The following is a 21,118-nucleotide window of genomic DNA, read 5'->3' on the forward strand; positions in this document are numbered from 1 at the left end:
AAGAAAGTACCAGGGGCACACCTCCCAAAAATTATTTTCATAAAAAGTAAATCTTTAAAAAACTCTAATCAAAATAAGATAATGTAAACGAGCAAAACATCTGGAAAGCAATATTCCAGAGTAAACAATAACATAGACAATACAACATAGAAGAAAAACATATAATCCGTGCTCTTCAATGTGTTGCATCTGTTTTTTCTATGATCAGTATAAAGACTTGAATAAACACTGATATTCACTTTGATTAGCAATTATCTGGGTTATCTATCAAGGTTTTAGACCATGTACTTGTCCTCCCTGATACACTGCATTGCCTGGTAACAGTGTTTAGCCAGAGATTAGCAACAGCAGCATAAGTTGCTATTCTTACTTCACTGTGGGGCCTATTCATCATAACTAAAATATTGAGGGAGGTAATTAGGTTTAGAACTCGCATGGAGTTCTACCTAATTACCGGAGGAATTCATAATTCCTCCTCCCTATAACTATCTATTCCGAAAAGCTGTAATTTTTGCGATGACAGCTTTTCGGGAAATAGATAGTTTTCCCTCACTACACTGCATTACCGCAGCTGGAATACGTGCTGCACATGCGCTGTTACAATCGTAAACCCAGCGCATGCGCAGCACTACTTACAGCTGCGGTAAGTTTGTGTGCGCTCCCCCAACCCCCCCTCCCCCCTCCGCTCACCTCCCCCCGTCCCACACTTACCTGCCCGCTGCAGCGCCTCCGGCTCCATCCTGCTGGTCTGTCATGTGGTCTCCCAGCAGCCCACAGTACAGTTTAGAAAAATATATATATTTTTGTTTTCTAAACTTTATTGTTTTCTGCTGGTAGAACACAATGTCAGCATTGCAGATGGAGCCAGAGGACGCATCAGAGCACCGGAGGGAGACGCCGGGGGACCTGCACAGCTGGAAGCAGGTAAGTCTGTCCTGCTATTTGCCACCTCACAGTGGCGAATAGTAACTCCATCAAATTCCGAAAATACATAATGTTCGGAATTTGATGAATACCATAATTTCCATATCCCCATACTAATTAGGGGTGAGCGGGTCCGGATTTCTGAAATCCGAACCCCTGAGTCGTATCCGAGTCAGGCTCAACTTTTCCCGCCTGGCTCGGATCTGAAATCGAGGCAAAACGTCATCATCCCGCCTTCCGGATCTCGCGGGTTTTGGATTCTATAAAAGGTACCCGCGTCAGCGCTATTTTCTCACTCGGCTATGGACAGTGAAGAGGGAGGGTGGGAGTTAGGGCTGGCTGGGCTGTGTAGTGTAGTGTTGTAGTGCCGCACGTGCATCAACAAAGTGCCGCCAAGCGTGCGCCTGTGTCATAAGTAAAGGGCTGGCTGTCTCATTCGTTAAAGGGTGCTGTAACCCCCAAAGTGCACTCCAAAAAATATTTTTTTTTTCTGTGTTTGTGAATTGTGTGCACTGTGCGTGCATCCACAAAGCAGCAGCGCCAAGCGTGCTTCTGTCTGTTAAAGGGTGGTGTAACCCCCAAAGTGCGCTCCACAAAAAAATAAAGAATTCTTAATTTTTTTCTGTCTTTGTGAATTGTGTGCACTGTAACTGCACGTGCATCAACAAAGGAGCAGCGCCAAGCGTGCGCCTGTGTCCCATAAGTAAAGAGCCGGCTGGCTCATTTCTTAAAGAGTGGTGTAACCCCCAAAGTGCACTAGTCTCCAACAAAAATAAAAAAATATTTTCTGTGTTTGTGTACGCCTTAGCCGCACGTATATATCAATATAACATAAATGGAGGACCAAACTTTCTCCGATACAAATAAAATAGGGAAAGATCAAGAACCACTTCACCTAGTGCTGAAGCTGCTGCCACTAGTCATGACATAGACGATAACATGCCATCAACGTTGTCTGCCAAGGCCGATGCCCAATGTCATAGTAGAGGGCATATACAATCCCAAATGACAAAGTTCAGGAAAATGACCTTAAAAAAACATTTAAATCATCTGAGGAGAAACGTAAACTTGCCAATATGCCATTTACGACACGGAGTGGCAAGGATCTGCTAAGGTCTTTCTCCATGTTCATGACTAGTGGTTCAGCTTCACATGACGATGGAAGCCCTCCTCCCGCTACAAAAATCAAACGAGTAAAGCTGGCAAAAGCTCAGCGAAAAACTGTGTGTTCTAAGAAGATATCACAAATCCCCAAGGAGAGTCCAAGTGTGGTGGCGGTTGCGATGCCTGACCTTCCCAGCACTGGACGGGAAGAGATGGCTCTTTCCACCATTTGCACGCCCTCTGCAAGTGCTGAAAGGAGCACCCACAGTCCACTTGCTGATATGCAAATTGAAGATGTCACTGTTGAAGTACAACAGGATGAGGATACTGGTGTAGCTGGCACTGAGGAGGAAGTTGGCGAGGAGGATTCTGATGGTGATGTGGTTTGTTTAAATCAGGCTCCGGGGGAGACAGTTGTTGTCCGTGGGATGAAAAAGCTCATCACGGTCATGCCTGGGCAGAAGACCAAACATTCCACCTCTTTGGTCTGGCAATATTTCTATCCAAATCCGGACAACAACTGTCTTGCCATATGTACCATATGTAAAGGTGAAATAAGTAGGGGGTAGGGATGTTAACCACCTAGGAACATCCTCCCTTATACGTCACCTGCAGCGCATTCAGAAAAAGTTACTGTCAAGTTCAGAAACTTTGGCTAAGACCGTAAGCAGTCCAGGGACACCTAAATCCCTTCGTCCTGTTGTATCCAAGCGCCTGCAAACCACACTGTCAACTACCTCCTCGTCAATTTCCTCCTTAGTCAGGATCGGAAGTAGTCCTGCAGGTCATGTCACTGGCATGACTGACTCTCCTATCCGGGATTCCTCCGGAGGATCCTGCATTGCTACGCCTACTGCTGCCGCTGCTGGGAGCCGTTCATGCTCCCAGAGAGGAAGTAGGAACACCACTACTTTTACTAAACAATTGACCCTTCAACAGTCCTTAGCGAGGAGGATGAAGTACGACAGCAGTCATCCTGAAGCAAAACGGATAACTGAGGCCTTGACTGCTATGTTGGTGTTAGACGTGCGTCCGGTATCCGCCATTAGTGCAGTGGGATTTAGACAATTGGTGGAGGTAGTGTGTCCCTGGTTCCAAATCCCGTCTAGATTCCACTTCACAAGGCAGGCGATACCGAGACTACAGAAACGTCAGAAAAAGTGTCCTCAGTGTCCTGAAAAATGCGGTTGTACCCAATGTCCACTTAACCACGGACATGTGGACAAGTGGAACAGGGCAGACTAAAGACTATATGACTGTGACAGCCCACTGGGTAGATGTATCACCTTACGCAGCAACAACAGCAGCGTTGCCAGTAGCAGCATCTCAGAAACGCCAGCTCGTTCCAAGGCAGGCTACGCTGTGTATCACCGGTTTCAATAAGAGGCACACCGCCGACAACCTCTTAGAGAAACTGAGGGAAATCATCGCCCAGTGGCTTACCCCACTTAAGACTCTCCTGGGGATTTGTGATATCTGACAACGCCACCAATATTGTGCGGGCATTACATCTGGGCAAATTCCAGCACGTCCCATGTTTTGTTCACACAATAAATTTGGTGGTGCAGAATTTTCTGAAAAGCGACAGGGGCGTGCAAGAGATGCTTTTGGTGGCCCAAAAAATTTCTGCCCACTTTCGCCATTCAGCGACTGCGTGCCGAAGACTGGAGCGCCAGCAAACACTCTTGAACCTGCCCCACCATCACCTGAAGCAAGAGGTTGTGACGCGGTGGAACTCAGGCCCTGATTCAGAGCCGGACACTCTGACAGAGCGCTCACTCAGGCCCTGAATCAGGGCTGTCCCTCTTTTTGGAGAGGCCTCCTGGCCACTCGCATAGCTGTGGGTGACCACCCACAGCTATAGCGAGCGGCCAAAATGATGGTCGCGATGGTCAAGACCATCGCGACCATCGGGCTTGCGACGAGACCCTTGTGGTAGGGTCTCATCTGCCACAAGCCCTGGAGTGGTTTTGGCTCTATCAGAGCCAAAAGCACTCCCACTGACATCACTAGTGATGTCAGTGGAGCCGGCCCCAGACGGTAGGCGTTCCCATGGGAACGCCTCCGTCTGGGCAGCCACGCCCCCGGCACGCCCACCAAAGGGGGCATGCTGTCAATCACCATCGAGAGCATGCCCCCTTTGGGGCGAGACCCATAATGACGGCTTGACCGTCGTTCGGGTCTCGCGCATGCGCACGACGGGGCCACCTCCGTTGTGCGCATGCGCACTTGGGCAACATCGACCCACTTGCGAGCGCTCAGCGCTCGCGACCGGGTCTGAATCAGGCCCTCAACCCTCTATATGCTTCAGAGGATGGAGGAGCAGCAAAGGCCATTCAAGCCTGTACATCCACCTATGACATAGGCAAAGGAAAGGGTATGCACCTGACTCAAGCACAGTGGAGAATGATTTCCGTGTTGTGCAAGGTTCTCCAGCCCTTCGAACTTGCCACACGTGAAGTCAGTTCAGACACTGCCAGCTTGAGTCAGTTCATTCCCCTCATCAGGCTTTTGCAGAAGCAGCTGGGGAAAGTGAAGGAGGAGCTAAGACGGAGCGATTCCGCTCGGCATGGGGGACTTGTGGATGAAGCCCTTCATTCGCTTTGCCAGGATTCCAGGGTGGTCAATCTGTTGAATTCAGACCACTACATTTTGGCCACCATGCTCGATCCTAGGTTTAAAGCCTATATGGTGTCTCTCTTTCCGGCCGAAACAAGCCTGCAGAGGTGCAAAGACCTGCTGTTAAAAACAATGTCAGCTGAAGCAGAACGTGACACGTCAACAGCTCCTTCATTTTCTCCTGCAACTGGGGCTGCCAGGAAACAACTTAGGTATCCTAAGCAACCCGCTGGCAGTGATGCAGGGCAGGCATGACCAAGTTTGGACATCTGGTCTGGACTGAAGGACCTGCAACAATTTCTGACATGTCTACTGTCACTACATATGGTACTGTCACCATTGACAGAATGGTGGAGGATTACATCGGTGACAGCATCCAAGTAGGCATGTCAGACAGTCCGTACCTGTACTGGCAGGAAAAAGAGGCAATTTGGAGGCCCCTGTACAAACTGGCTTTATTTTATCTGAGTTGCCCCCCCCTCCAGTGTGTACTCCGAAAGAGTGTTTAGTGCAGCCGGGAACCTTGTCAGTGAAAGGCGTAGGAGGTTGCTTCCACAAAATGTGGAGAAGATGATCTTCATAAAAATTAATTATCAACTCTTCCAGGGAGACCAGCCTCAAGAACGTACAGAAGGACCTGTGGTGGTGGATTCCAGCGGGGATGAATTAATACTCTGTGAGAATGAGGATGTACACAACACTGAAGAGGGTGAGGAATTGGTGGATGAGGAAGATGAGGACGACATCTTGCCTCCGTAGAGCCAGTTTGTGCAGGGACAGATTAATTGCCAGCTTGTTTTGTGGGGGCCCAAACGAACCAATCATTTCAGCCACAGTCGTGTGGCAGACCCTGGCACTGAAATGATTGGTGTGCATGTCCTGTTTATACATATACTTTGTGTCGCTTAGCATAGTCATCCAGATACCTCAGTGCAACCTTTTGGACATAAAAACACTATTGTGAGGTGTTCAGAATAGACTGGAAATGAGTGGAAATTAATATAATTGAGGTGAATAATAGCATAGGAGCAGAAAAACCCAAAAATTTTGTGATTTTAGCTGTTTTTATGCTTTTTTTCAAAAAAATACAGATAAAAAACACAAAACCCAGAACCCAAAACACGGAAGGGTGGTTTTGGCAAAACCAATCCAGATCCAAAACACGAAGAAAGATCCAGATCCAAAACCAAAACATAAAAAGTGGCCGGTGCACACCCCTAATACTAATGTATGGGGAGTGTGGAAATTAACGCAGGGGAGCTTAGCAAGGAGATATCAGTGATATCTCCTGGGCTAAGTGGCTTCATGAATACTAAAATAACGTTATTTAAGGAAAATGTCCTTAAAAACGTTATTTTAGTGTTGATGAATAGGCCCCGGTGTCTTTACTTTGGAACTCTCATTTCCAATCCTATGCCATGCATGACTGGCAAAAGCTGTTTATGTTGTATATAATACTACTGTATTTTTTGGGGAGACCTGTTACCCTATCCTATATTATCTATTATCCTAGCTCATTACAGGATGGCCTCAAATAAATAATATATTTATATTGAGATTGATTGATTATTGTGGTCTTCGTGAATTTTAATATGTGTATTTTTTTCACCTTTATTTATTCAATCTTACTTATATTTTCGCCGATAATTGCCTTTCAGGCAATTATCAACACTTATCACTAATTTTACAGCACTGATTATAGGTTGTATTGTCTATGTTATTGTTTACTCTGGCATATTCCTTTCCAGATGTTTTGCTCGTTTACATTGTCTTCTTCTGATTCCAGTTTTTTAAAGATTTGCAATTAAAGATTTAATTTTTATAAAAATAATTTTTGGGAGGTGTGCCCCTAGTATGCAGGTTTTTGCTCCGTGAGTGCACCCTCTTGTGAACCTTGTTGTCTGGTTATTTTTGTTTAGGAATCAATGTGAGCCATCACACATATATATTGGATTTGCCTTTTATTTCCTATGCGGTGACCTTCCATTTTTTTTCTTTTCTTCCATTACCTTTTTCCTCCCCTTCTCCCTTAATTTGCCAGTAGTGTGAATAGACGCATGTTTATGTTTTTTCAGGAATTGGACTCTTGACCATTTGTGTGGCTGCGGTGACAAATTGTTTAACACAGCTCACGCACACAAAAATGGGACTGTTGTGCATCTTATTGTGGGCACCCCTGTTTTCTTTATTTATTTATGAGTAGTAATCACACTCTAATACTATAGCTTGAGGACATGACATCGTTGCAGGAGATAGGTGAGATATCATGAAGATAGGGCATGATATTATGCAAATACATGAATAAATAGTAATAAATAAATGTTAATATTTGTCATGTAGATTTTGGTGAAGGAATTACAAAGATTAAGAACAAAAAGCATTTTGTTGAAATCTCATTTTACGGAAGAGTTTATACAGCAGTTGCACACGTACCTTGGCATGGAATTCATTATCTAGCAAAATATTTGGTGTCTTCAAGTCATGGTGCAGCAATGGAGGGGTCATATTATGTAGAAAATTTACCCCTAATGCAATCTCATACAGAATCCGGATCCTTAAAGGCCACACAATCTCTGGCAAAGGGTTGTCCTAAAACAACATTAACAAAAAGCAATATAATGAAAATGTAGTATGCTTATTTGTTTCCTTGCAGAGGACGCAGTTACCTGTCTACACTTGTGTATTTGCAACCTACAATACTGTGACCCACATTGTTCAATGCAAAATGACTGGAAATACATTATAGGCAATGTGGACACGTGTCAGTAACAAGATTGCATATAGTAGGTCCTTCTGCATGAACGGATTCCAAAACCACACAGACCTGTATTCCACGTTCGGGTCAAGCAATGATTTCCCACCTCCACCAATAACTGGTTTTTGATCAACTTGTTTTTTGGTTCTTCACAGACAATTACAATCCAATTTTAATCATTTAAACTGATGCTTTTTGGATCCACAAATATTACCACAGTTTGCCTATTCGGTCGACATCAGTAACAACAAAAAAGAATGGACAGATTCTCTCAGCAGAATCCACTAAAGTGAATGGCAACTGGGCAGGCTTGACAGTGGCACAGATCTTCAAATTTTAGGTAGAGATATGCGGTTCGGTTCTCCAGAAATCCGAATCCACCTGAATATCGTGAATCCGGACAGATCCGAGTTGCGGTTCTGATCCCCTAAGGAGATCCGGACAGATTTGAGTCGCATTTTCTGATCTTCTCGCGTTTCCTAATCCGAACTGTAAAAAATCTGAATTTTGGGTTTTGGATTGCAAAAATTACATAATTTTAGCTGTTTTTTTAAAAACTTTTTGTCAATTGTATTTTTAAAAAGAAACCCAGATCCAAAACCAATACCAAAAAACTTGAGGGTGGTTTTGCAAAACCAAAACATGAAGATGAATCCAGAACCAAAACTAAAACACGGGGTTCAGTGCACATCTCTAATTTTAGGGTAGCCTACAGTCAGGTCCATAAATATTGGGACATTGACAGAATTTTCATATTTTGTCCTCTATTCACCACCACAATGGCTTTGAAATGAAACATACAAGATGTGATTTAACTGCAGACTTTCAGATTTAATTTGAGGGTAATTACATCCAAATCAGGTGAACGGTGTAGGAATTACAACGGTTTCTATATGTGCCTCCCACTTTTTAAGGGGCCAAAAGTAATGGGACAAACTAAACAATCCTAATTCTAACTTTCACTTTTTAATACTTTGTTGCAAATCCTTTGCAGGCAATTACAGCCTGAAGTCTGGAACGCATAGACATCACCAGACGCTGGGTTTCATCCCTGATGATGCTCTGCCAGGCCTCTACTGCAAATGTCTTCAGTTCCTGCTTGTTCTTGGGGCATTTTCTCTTCAGTTTTGTCTTCATCAAGTGAAATGCATGCTCAATCGGATTCAGGTCAGGGGATTGACTTGGCCATTGCATAACATTCCACTTTTTAGCCTTAAAAAACTCTTTGGTTGCTTTTGCAGTATGCTTCGGATCATTGTCCATCTGCACTGTGAAACGCTGTCCAATGAGTTCTGAAGCATGTGACTAAATATGAGCATATAATATTGCCCGAAACACTTCAGAATTCATTCTGCTGCTTTTGTCAGCAGTCACATAATCAATAAATACAAGGGAACCAGTTCCATTGGCAGCCATACATGCCCACGCCAAGACACTACCACCACCATGCTTCACTGATGAAGTGGTATGTTTTGGATCATGAGCAGTTCCTTTCCTTCTCTTCTCTTCCCATCACTCTGGTACAAGTTGATCTTTGTCTCATCTGTCAATAGGATGTTGTTTCAGAACTGTAATGGCTTTTTTAGATGTTGTTTGGCAAACTCTAATCTGGTCTTCCTGTTTTTGTGGCTCACCAATGGTTTGCATCTTGTGGTGAACCCCTCTATATTCACTCTTGTGAAGTCTTCTCTTGATTGTTGACTTTGACACATATACATCTACCTCCTGGAGAGTGTTCTTGATTTGGCCAACTGTTGTGAAGGGGTTTTTCTTCACCAGGGAAATAATTATTTTTTCATCCACCACAGTTGTTTTCCGTGGTCTTCCGGGTCTTTTGGTGTTGCTGAGCTCTCCGGTGCGTTCTTTCTTTTTAAGAATGTTTCAAACAGGTGATTTGGCCACACCTAATGTTTTTGCTATCCCTCTAATGGGTTTGTTTTGATTTTTCAGCCTAATGATGGCTTGCTTCACTGATAGTGACAGCTCTTTGGATCTCATATTGAGAGTCGACAGCAACTGATTCCAAATGCAAATGTCACACCTAGAATCAACTCCAGACCTTTTACCTGCTTAATTGATAATGAAATAACGAGGGAATAGCCCACACCTGTCCATGAAATAGCTTTTGAGTTGATAGTCCCATTACTTTTGGATAGGGATGTGCAGGCTCGGTTCTACTCGGTTCCGTTCGGTTCTTTTTACCGGATCTTATTGGCTATCCAAAACTCGTGACAGCTGAAACCCAATAAGATCCGGTAAAAAGAACCGAACGGAACCGAGTAGAACCGAGCCTGCACATCCCTACTTTTGGACCCTTAAAAAGTGGGAGGCACATATTGAAACTGTTGTAATTCCTACACCGTTCACCCGATTTGGATGTAATTACCCTCAAATTAAATCTGAAAGTCTGCAGTTAAAGCACATCTTGTTTGTTTCATTTCAAAACCATTGTGGTGGTGAATAGAGGCCAAAATCTGAAAATTCTGTCAATGTCCCAATATTTATGGACCTGACTTTATAAAATCAGCCAACCAAGGTGAGGGTCTACTGTACTTCACTAGTGTGCTTCGATGGGGGACTTAAAAGAAAATGAATGTACAGGTTAAAAGTACTTTATAACCATTTGTTTAGGGAAGAAAATAATAAATAGTTGGGTTGACTTTGGGCCTATTCATCATCATTAATGGGCCGGGTACATATGCGGCAATTCTCGTTTCCTTATGCTTTATGTAAAGGGTCCATTTATTATTAGGGGCCCAATAGAGCCATCTAACATTCGGCAAACTCAGAAAACTGAATGTTTTCAGAGTTTACTTTCGAGAATCAACGCCATCTTCATCTTGGCCATCTTGGCATTGATTCCCAGTGCCCAGCTCCTTTCTATGAGGAGTTCCGGGCGAATCCCTCCACAGCCTCCCCACAGCATGACCTTTGGCTGTGCCCATGTGTGACCTTGCATGCACAGTCAGCTGAGAAGTCTCCCATAAGTAACACTGCTACTTCTGTAACAGTGTCACTGATCACAGGGACAGCTGCTTTTCAGAGCAGCTGTTCCCACACCGGAGCAATATTGAATTTCTCTAGTAATTATGTATCCACACCACTGCAACTCACTGATAGTTGGATACTTCATTATCAGGGTCTCGACGGCCCCCAATGATGAATAGGACCTTTAGTAATACAAAGCTATTTGTGGTGTGATTAATCTGGTGTTGTTATTAATTGGTCGCTGGATAAGATGGAATTACAGTATGAGGCTCTATGTCATCTCTTTTGTAGAATTTTTTATTTTTTTTAAATAAAGCTGTGCTTCTTCTAATAAAAAAAATGTGAAAATCCCCGCACCAGTAGCTTAAGTGACCTCTATCCACATTGGTGCATGTAGAAGTTGTTTAACTAATTCATCATCCAAAACTAGGGTGGCAGGGTCTACCCACCATTCTGCGTAGCTAAAATTCTGCTGAATCTGTTATTTTCCCTCTTATTTGCATGCAAGAGCCACCGGCACTACGCGGGTTTATCCATCGTTTGACAATTACGTCTTTTTCGACTCAACCTCCACTTATACCGTCAATAAAGATTCCTTCTATTGGGCACCCAAGGAGGGAGATGTGTCAAACCTTCTAAAGAGGACAGGTGGAGAACTCACCCATAGCAACCAATCAGATTATAGCTAGCATTTTATACAAATGTACTTAATAAATGATATTTAGAAGCTGATTAGTTGCTATGGGCGAGTTCTCCACTTGTTTTTTATTTGTTTTTTTTTTAGAATTTTTGATACCTCTCCCCCTAAGTTTGTCAATGATTCTATCCCTCATGGGCTGTAGCCTAGGTGAGACAGAAACCTCATTCAGGATTATGGCCAAAGGCGTACACAGATGGTGGTTGGTCCTAAATAGCAATAACAAGTTCCTTAACTAAAGTAAATAGCTGAGTAAACATTGCAGGAACACAACACAATTTAAACATTTATAAAGATAACAATATAGAATATATATAATGCGCACACCTGAGTGTAAATTGGGAACACTATTCTTACCTCATGCAGCAGTTGGCTTAATGATCCACTAGTCATATACTCTGTCACGATGCCAAGATGAATCCCCTCATTACAGATTCCCAAAATCGGAAGAATATAGCTAAATCTGGCTTTGTGCAATATTTCTGCTTCTTTTAAAATCTTGTTTCTTTCTCTGCAGCAAAAACAGCAAACAGACATAAAATAGAGAAACACGATAAAACATGCTGCATTTGTGTAGTTTATACGCTATCAGGGCTATTTGTTATACGGTGACAATAGGGCTGGAACTGTAGCATGAAAAAATTGCCTTGGCAATACTGGCTGGCAGTGGTAGATTAGGCTTCACCAGCCCAATATTGGTGCATATGCACTTGTGTGACCTGGTTAGCTGGTTCACGTGTGCAGAGTTGAACTGGAAGCCCTGCCCTGGCCTTTTATTTCTACTTAATAATTTTTTTTTAACAAAAATATGGATATATTTATATTAAAAAATATATATGTTTATTTAAATAATAGTTAATTTGCTAGTTTTTCAATTAATAGAAATTAATTAATAGAAAAAAATTATTAATTTAAATAAGCAAACATTTTTCTTATTGAATAAATCCTGACATGGCTACAGGAGTATTGTTAAATAGGCTTCTTTTTGCCGTAGACGGCGGGCGAAACTCATTGCAGGTGGAGACTTTTTTCTGCTTAATGAATAAAGCCCTAGATAAATATATCATACATATACATATTTAATTTCTCGAATGTAAATATGTTGGCAAGTTTACATTGCAACATGGGTTGCCCAGGTGCATAGTTACTTCTTTTTCTTTGCTAGCGCTGACAATTGTCTTTTTGTTTTGTGTCCAAAAGGGGTGGAGAGTACAAATTTATAGAGAGGTTCTTTGCAATAGATTTTGTTTCAGATTAGAACTGGGGGGAGATCGAGTCTTGTGCTCCGCTTTTAATGGGGAACATTTTGCATATACCAATTGTACAATACTGGAGATCTGCACTTTATCTGATGTAGAAACTCCACCTGTAATAAAGACAGCCCCAGTGCTGCATGATACACCCCCTGAGAGCGGGTGGCACAGAATGTAACATGCATCCAGTATTCCCAACGAGGCATGGTCACGCCTCCTAGCACTGGGATTAGATCTATAATTACAACAATCGGCAACCCTGGGTGCCTCCTTCGCTCTCATGAATACGTTGAGCCATAAATTAGGCTAAACCAAACAGTATTTTATAATGGGAAAGTTATTAAATTAATTTAATTAAGTATGAAATAAAAGGTGTGATAGGAGTTTTGAACCTTCTTAATTACACTTTTGTACAGTGGATATATGATTTTCTGTCTGCCTGTTAACAAAGACTACCTTGAAGTTTGGTGGGATGACAATATAAGGAGAGTGTGGGACAAAAAAACAAAGTAGAGTGGTGGTGCACATACAGGGTCTGATTTAGAGTTGCAGGCTATGCCGATGTTTGTGCGGTTGAGCGATAGTCTTCAATCTGTGCATGCAGCAGATTCGGCACAAAGTACATTACCGTAGTTGCTCGCAGCAAATATTTACTCACATTGTGATTGACAGCCAGGGAGCATTTGGGGGAGGTAACGGGGTGTGGTGGCAAAGAATGCAGGAGTGTCGCAACCATTTCGGTGGTGAGTCACACCCTGCGACTGCGATCCCATACGCAAGGTCTATGGCTTCGGCGGCTTATTCTCATGTTCATTCTGCGGGACCATAGACTCACTCCTGACTGCAGCAATCAAATGATCTGCGACTGACTCTGTATCTTTGTATGCAGGTGCTGTGTCTTTGTATGCAGGTGCTGTGTCTTTGTATGCAGGTGCTGTGTCTTTGTATGCAGATGCTTGGATTTGCAAATGTATTGAGTAGCTGGTGGGCGTCTCAATACATCTACTGGTGCCTGTGACATTTGCATATTTTTGCAGAGCAGCTGAGTACAAATTCGCAGCTTCGACAGCATTATAGTACAGTTCTGTTTCAGGCCATATTGTTGTTGAAACCAATGCATGCCAAAATCGTAGGTGTCATGCAAAATGTGTACTGTCCCTCATTTCCACACATTGCTAATGGTACGCAATGTGCATAAGCTACCCTAATAGAGTAATACAAACTGTAGTGTGTATGTGTTTGGTTATTGTCCTATCTATGCAGTGGGTATGCAATCGGGAAACCGGCGGACGTCAGCCCGACAGCCGGCTTCCCGACTGCTTTATCCCGGTGAGGGTTAAATGACAGGTGTCTAATTCTAGACGCCTGTCATTTTACTGACGCCGGGAGACCGGCGCCCGGCATCCCGATCGAAGTGATGCCGGGCGCCGCTGCAGACAGCCGTGGGGGGGTTAGGTTTAGGGCTCCTGGGGGGGACTTAGGGTAGGCATCCCCCCGGGAGGTTAGGGTTAGGCTAGGGGGAGGGAGGGTTAGGGTTAGGCACCCCCATGGGGGACCCAGGGTTAGGCATCCCCCCGGGGGACTTAGGTTTAGGCGGCGGGGAAGGGGGGGTTAGGTTTAGGCACTTAGAGGGGGGATTAGGGTTAGGCACTGGGGGGAAGGTTAGGGTTAGGCACCCATAAGGAGGGTTAGGGTTAGGGGGTTTAGGTTAGGTCATACTTACCTGCGGACGATCAGGATTTTCAGCCGTGTCGGCCTGCTGCTGTCGGGATTTGAACCGCCGGACTTGTGTCCGGCGGTAATTCGTATGTATTCCATGCAGTGTACTGCAGTGGGGATTTCCCATTGGTTGACTCGGGCCATGGGAATATCTCACTGTATATATAGAAGTGCTTTGGTACATCTTCTCATGTGTGGCTGTGCTCTGTAAGGAGGAGGTGGTTTTGTTTCAGCCAAGGATCGTGGATGCCTATTGTACATGGAAAGAAGAGGGCCATCGTTGAACCGTGGACTTAGGTGAGTAATGAATTACAGCAAGAGAGCTGTCTGGTGTGTTTTCTCAAACAAATTTGTTTTACAAATCAGTGTATGTGTGTGTGTGTTTATACAGCATTTCTCCTATTCTCCAATTTCAGTTGTCTATATTTTGACTGTCTACTTTTTAATTGCCGACATTGTGACCCATTCGACATACCAAGCTGTCGATATATATTGGTATTATGTCCATGTCTAAATAATGTACCTGTTGCAGTCCGGGGAGGAGCAGCAAGTGGGGGGGCGGGGGCGGACGGATTGTGTAATTAAGCCCCGCCCCTCATGGGAATTCTCCATGAAAGGCACATATTTAATTAGGGGGCGGAGCCAAATGATGTAATTGTCATAGAATCGCATCATTAGTCCCCGCTCCTTGTGAACGCAACCGCTGATTCCCGGGAATATTCTCCCCATTCTGCCCTCTTCACTAGAAAATGGGCGGAATGTGGGAGAAGTGCCTAGACTTCTCCGGGTGCGGGGTGTTACCCGAAAAACCGTGAGCCTCCCGCAAGTCCCGGGAGGGTAGGCAAGTAAGACCTGTTAACATTTTAGGTGTCTACATATTGAATGTAATTATTGAGGAGGTTGGTGGAAGCTCCCCTTGCTTTCCTGAGGGTGCAATCCTGAGTGGTTGCATAATTATATAGATCACTGCATAGTTACATATTGACTGCAAACATATAATCCATGTCAACATTTAAATTATCTATATATTGTACTTGTCCACATTATGGTGTCTAATGGCTCTATTTATCAATCTTTTTTTTACTAAAATAATTTGAAAAAGGGTGTTTTCACACCCTTTTCACATTTATTTTAGTTTCATTGAAATGTTTTAAGACATGAGACAATTGTAGTAGTTTTCATAGAAAACTGCTCCAAGCCCTTTAACTCACAATTCTTTAGCAAGCATATTGCATTTCCCGTACTTGTAATGAGAAATGCGATCTGCCTGAAATTTACTAAGGGGGAATTGTGAAAAAATACTGGATGGGAGCTCTGCTTTAATAACACCATCTGGAGATGGCATTGAGCAAGGTTACCCCTGTTGCCTGACTCCTGCTCCACTCTGACAGGCAAAGCAAAGCTGGGAGTCAGCCCCCTGTGATCAGCTTTGGCGCTAAATAGACCACAAGCTGATCACTGCAAAAAACAGTTTTTTTAAAAAAACCTCAAACACTTATCTGCAGCCAAGGGTCCGCTGATCGGTGAGCTCTCTCCGCCGGGGGGTCCTGCACTGTGACCCCGATCAGCTGTGCTGTAAACTGTTATCTCAGTTTACAGCATTGCTGACTGGGGTCACAGACTAGGGCCCCCAGTGACCAGCTAACCGGAGGAGACAGCTCACCCATCACCAGGTAGGTGTCAGCTGGGGAAGGGGGGTTGCGGTGGGAGGGCGTAGCGCTAGCCGACTTCGGCGCATGTGCGGAGGCACTGTCATTGTATTTTCTGCAAAATTACAATGAGCAGTGTGTGTTGAGGATTTGCAGCGACAGAGCTTCTCGCAAGCTCTGTCCCTACTTGAGAATGTTGATATATTATCGTGATAATTCCTATATTCGCAATGCGAATTTAGGTAAAATTATCACACTACAATCTACATTTCAAATGTAAATAGGGGCCTGAGTTTTGAATGTCTAAATGGTGACTGTAAGTAACATACCCAACCCCTAAAAAACAACAATCACCGAAACAACTTCCATATGACTTTTCAATTTCGGAGTCCAATTTACTCCACAAAATCTTTATTATTGCTAGTATTGTAAATGGAATCGGTAACGGGGAGTGGTGGCAAAGTGGCAGCGCTTGGCCGACAAAAGCAGAGTTCCCGGCAGCGGAAGCCCAACAAGTACTTACTAACCTAACCTAACCCCCTAACCCTCCTTAGGGGTGTCTAACCCTAACTTCCCCCCCAAGTGCCTAACCCGAATCCCCCCTCTAAGTGCCTAACCCTAACACCCCTTCCCCGCCACCTAACCCTCTCCCCCCCGCGGCTGTCCGCTCGCGGCGCCCGGCATCCCTTTCAATCCGGATGCCGGGCGCCTGTCTCCTGGCGTCAGGAAAATGTCAGGCGTCTACATCTAGACGCCCGGCATTTCACCCTCGCTGGGATATGACAGTCGGGAAGCCGGCTGTCGGTATTAAGGCAGCCGGCTTCCTGGTTGTATACCTTGTAAATAACTGTAAGGGGACTGTGCCTTCTGGAATGGCACATCGTGATCACCAATATCACTAATTTTGCCTCGCAACTCATATTGGAAAATCAGAGATGTTGGACTACCGTAATATACAGTAATATGCACTTACGTACATCACAACCCTACATCGCACAGAATTATTTAGCACATAAAAGTACGCAATTTATACACAATCCAACTGCAACCAAGTAACAGGTACTCCTGTGTCCTTCCCATGGGTGTGCGCAGAAGCCAACACCTTGTGTGCCGCCTCCGTCGGGTCCTCCTCCTCCCACCAGTATGCAATCGGTATGAAATACCGCTCAAATCCCGACAGCGTCATCCCGATATCTTGAAGATCCCGACAGGGGTGGTAAGTATGCTATCCTTACCCCTCTCCCCCCCTCCCTAATCCTCCCTTAGTGGTGCCTAACCTTAAACTCCCCTAATGATAACCTCCCTCCGGTGGTGCCTAACCCCCCCTTCCCGCACCCTAAACCTAACCCTCCCGAGGGGGTGCCTAACCCTAACCCCCTCGGTGGTGCCTAACCCTAACCCCCTCGGTGGTGCCTAACCCTAACCCCCTCTCCCCGTAGCCTAACCCTAACCTTCCCTGGGGGGTGCATAACCCTAAGTCCCCCCTAAGAAGCCTCACTTACCTTCGTTCGGGATGCCAGCTGTCAGGATTTCGGCATGGGGCTAAAGATAGGCATCAGTATTTTGACGCCTACCTTTAGTTCCTGGTCGGACTCCACTGTCGGGATTCCGACGGCCGACATCCTGGCCGCTGGTAATCTAACTACAACCCACTAGAACATAGACTACTCACCTGGGTGGCTAGGTGGGCCTAAGAGAGTAGTGTATATCCCAGAAGGAGGCGGCATGGGGTAATCCATGACACGGCAGAGGGGAAGTGCTGAAGTGGCTCCCCCTGTGCCGGCTTCTGTGCACAACTATGGTCCTTCCCAATATTTGCCGTCCCTTGCAGCCCAGCCTGTTTGTTGAAGTGAATTAATTAAAATATATCTCCTGTGCTCTTTGATGGCATCAGGATACCGAAACAATAACTGAACTACTGCAGGCAAACTTCCCAATAATAACTAGGGAATATGCCTGGGCATAAGGGGCAGAATTGCAGCCACTGCCCCTTTTTAGCTCACTTTTGTTTCCTGATCCTGCTAGCCAGCATAAAAACTGATCATTTAAATTACATTTATTTGTATTATTCATTCACATGGTATATGGGCTATGCGGAGATGAAGGTGACCTAGGGGAGTAAAAAATGAATAAATAAATATAACTCGGTCTGCATTATGTTTATGGAACTTGTTTTACTGCACATTGTACAAGCGACACTACACTAATAACCTTCAGAATCTTATACAGCACACATTTTTTCCTTACAGTTTTTTTTTAAGACACCCATTTGTACACTGTATTGTATGGGCACCAGTGTGTTAAGTCACTATTCACTTTCCTGTTTTTCAACCACAATTATTCACACTTCCTGGGAGAAGACCAAGGCTAGACAGTGATCATGTAAGGATGGTTAAATAGGTTTAAATTTAAAAAAATTGGTTAAATAAAAACACATTTGAGACTAGGGGTTCTATTTATAAAGATGTGAAAAGCCCTTTATCTACCCACAGCTTTGCGCCATTCTGGAAGTGGGTTTCTGCAGACAAATCTCTGATTTCATGTTCGTTCTCCCTATTTTCATCTAATTTCACTTTGCCACAGTATAGGTATGTATGGGCAGTAAGACCCATCCGCAGTTTATAAAACAACAGTAAGCTCAGCTTATGTACTCTTTGAAAAAATTATAACGCCATTTCTGGGTGGTGTTATAACATTGATTCAGCCTTGTTGGAGGAGGAAAAGCAGCGGCCGTTCAGTCTCACCTGTCTGGAGGCTGCTCTCTGTGTGGGCTAACATCATACTTGCCTACTTTTGAAAAAGCATTTCAGGGAGATTGTGAAAGCAGCACCTATCAGCGCGGCGGTAAAGTGGGCGTGTACTGCTACATCTGATGGGCGTGTCATAAACCTGACCATCCAAATATAAATGAGTCCCAAAGCAGTTAGTAAGATCTACTTGTTGATAAAAACACACTGATACTTTTCAGAAAATACATGTAGCCATAGGGATCATTGTACCTCTTAACCAATGCAGAGAAATTATACTAATGATCCCATTTGAATGTATATATCTCTGTCTTTTTATATATATAACAGCTTCATTATGGGTAAGGTGCAATCAGGGAGATTTCTAGGCTCTCCAGGAAGTCAGGGAGATTGCTACTATTTCAGGGAGACTCCCTGACAATCAGGGAGAGTTGGCAAGTATGTCGGTGGATCAGTGCGACAGGGTCCATTCAGTCTCACACAGGGCCTGATTATACATAAGGTGGCACAGGAGGCCTTGATCCTTCTACTGCAAGCCCCTTTGAGAATAATGTCCTCATACATCTGTATATCAATGTAAGCCATTTTCAATAGTGACCTGAATAAAATGTAAAATTATTATACAAATACTATTACATATATAACTAAAGCAAACACTTTGGGGCTAATTCTAAGTCGTACACAGTGACGGCCATCCTTAAATCCTTAGCCACATGTGCGACTTTCTGCTAATGTCACTACAAAGCCCTTCCCTAATGTACATCCATGATCCCGAATGTGCAAGGAGTGAGACGCCCACTGCCAGTGTACCTAGAGGCTGAAACGTCGCTTGGTGCGTCGACGCACCATCAAAACCTGCATTAATCCTATGGCAGGTGCAGTTTCTCTGTCTGAGGGACTGATTCATCATGGATCGCAACTGCACCAGTGTACGCAGATTGGCCGGTGGTGCTTACTGCGCATGCGTATGCATCACAGTGCTTGTGCGCGAGTTAGCATTGCGATCGCTCTGCGATCACTCACGCAGAAAAAAAGCCATTGCAGAGTGAGTGACAGGAGGTCAGCATTTGGGGGTGATGACAGGGAAGTGGTCAGAGAAATGCAGGCACGCCTGTCTGTTTAAACGCCGTTGCGGGGGTGTGCATAAATTAGCCACTGCGTCGGCATACCCAGCTTGAATACTTACTGCATGTGATGAGGTTAGCAATTTCTACGTAAGGTCAGACCTGCTGTAAGTGTGCATGAGGGGCTGATGTTCCCGATGTATACGCTGGACTGCAGGGTGTTACGGATATGAGACAGCGGTAGTGGGCGTCTCCATGCTGGCTGTGCGATGGCTTTGCGATTACATTAATTACCATCATTTTGCCACAAACCTGCGTGTGTAATCGCAGCTGCGATCGCAAAAGCGATCTGTAGTGAATCAGGCCCTAAGTACGGTCCCCTATGTGAGAAGTCGATCATCTGCGCACGCAACCGCACAGGAACACCCTAAACATCTCACTAACGTGCATCCAAATTTGATCTGCGACACTATATACACAAAATCAAGGCACATGTGCAGTGCGACTCTGATGTATTCACAGATGAAAAACATTGCTCCCCTGCGTCTGACATCGCAGCTGCCAACAGGCCCATTCACTGCAGTGCCAACGGGAACAACTACATGTGTGCACATAAGTAATAAAATATTTGTGATATGTCATTTAGGGGCCTATTCATCAATCACTTCATTTTTACAAAAGCAGGCGAAAAGGAACATTTTCACCTGCAATTGTAAAAATTACGTTTTTGGGCCATTCATCAAGGAGAATGCCCCCCCCAAAAAGGAAGCAGGAGATATCACAGATACTGTATCTTGTGCTTACCTTCTTTTTGTGGAATGGCCCGCTATCCCCATACACCAGTATGGGGACAGAATTCATCAAGCTCCAAAAATATTGCTCTTGCTTATGGATTGCAACCCGCTCCTTCTCTAGGGGAAGGAGGTCCGGGTTGCAAAGAGGGATCCTTTCGGATCCCCCCGCCCCTGTCCGTCTCCTTTTGCCGGACGTGGTAAATTTCATCTTCACATTCTTCATTTACAGTAATTACAAAACTGCGGTACTAGATATTACCCACCTGTCCACTAGATGGCGCTCTGTTGGGAAGAACTTTACAGCCACTGGTACCCTCCAGTCAGAATTAAAGGCTTTGCATACTGTCCCATAAGCTCCCTTGTTAATAAACTTTAGGTCGGTAAGCTTGTGGTAAGGAATAGCTTGTAGGTTGCTACTGATATTAGAAGGCTCTATGTACAAGCTGTCCACTTGGTAATGTCCAGAAGATGAAGCGCCTTGTTCCTGACTACTACTATTACTTGTTTTGTCCATCTTGTGAAACAAATCCTTTATGCAAAGCCCCGTCAGCAATGCCAGTCCAGTGTATCAGTCGTCTTGTTACTACCGATACATCCTCTTCCTGGAAGAACCAGAAAGTCACACAGCTCCCTCCCTCTCCAGCCCCCTGTGTATTCAGCAATGCATTCATCTAGGTGAAAGTGAAACCAGATAACTAGAAGTTCCTGTTTTGCCACACATTGCTACTATCACACGCAGGAGAATGGTAGAGAATAGATTATAGTCACTTACAAGCATTTTAAATAAAAACATTGTATCAAATTA

The 21,118-nt window shown here is 44.4% G+C and overlaps 1 protein-coding gene across 2 annotated transcripts in view; it reads right to left on the reverse strand.

The window, feature by feature from the left end:
- RIPK2 (receptor interacting serine/threonine kinase 2) overlaps window positions 1–20,896 on the reverse strand; it is a 56,307-nt gene extending 35,411 nt beyond the window's left edge. For both annotated transcript variants that reach the window (XM_088471521.1, XM_088471522.1), the window contains exons 1-3: window positions 20,577–20,896; window positions 11,445–11,598; window positions 7,081–7,236 (exon numbers count right to left, since the gene is read on the reverse strand). In XM_088471521.1, the coding sequence (XP_088327647.1) occupies window positions 7,081–7,236; window positions 11,445–11,598; window positions 20,577–20,827 (561 nt within the window). In that variant the 5' untranslated portion in view covers window positions 20,828–20,896. The remainder of the gene's footprint in view (window positions 1–7,080; window positions 7,237–11,444; window positions 11,599–20,576) is intronic.
- Window positions 20,897–21,118: the final 222 nt, after the last annotated feature.

Source organism: Taudactylus pleione, unplaced genomic scaffold (genome assembly GCF_031769625.1).
Source record: "Taudactylus pleione unplaced genomic scaffold, aTauple2 ptg000114l, whole genome shotgun sequence".
In the NCBI taxonomy this organism is placed as follows: Eukaryota; Metazoa; Chordata; class Amphibia; order Anura; family Myobatrachidae; genus Taudactylus; species Taudactylus pleione.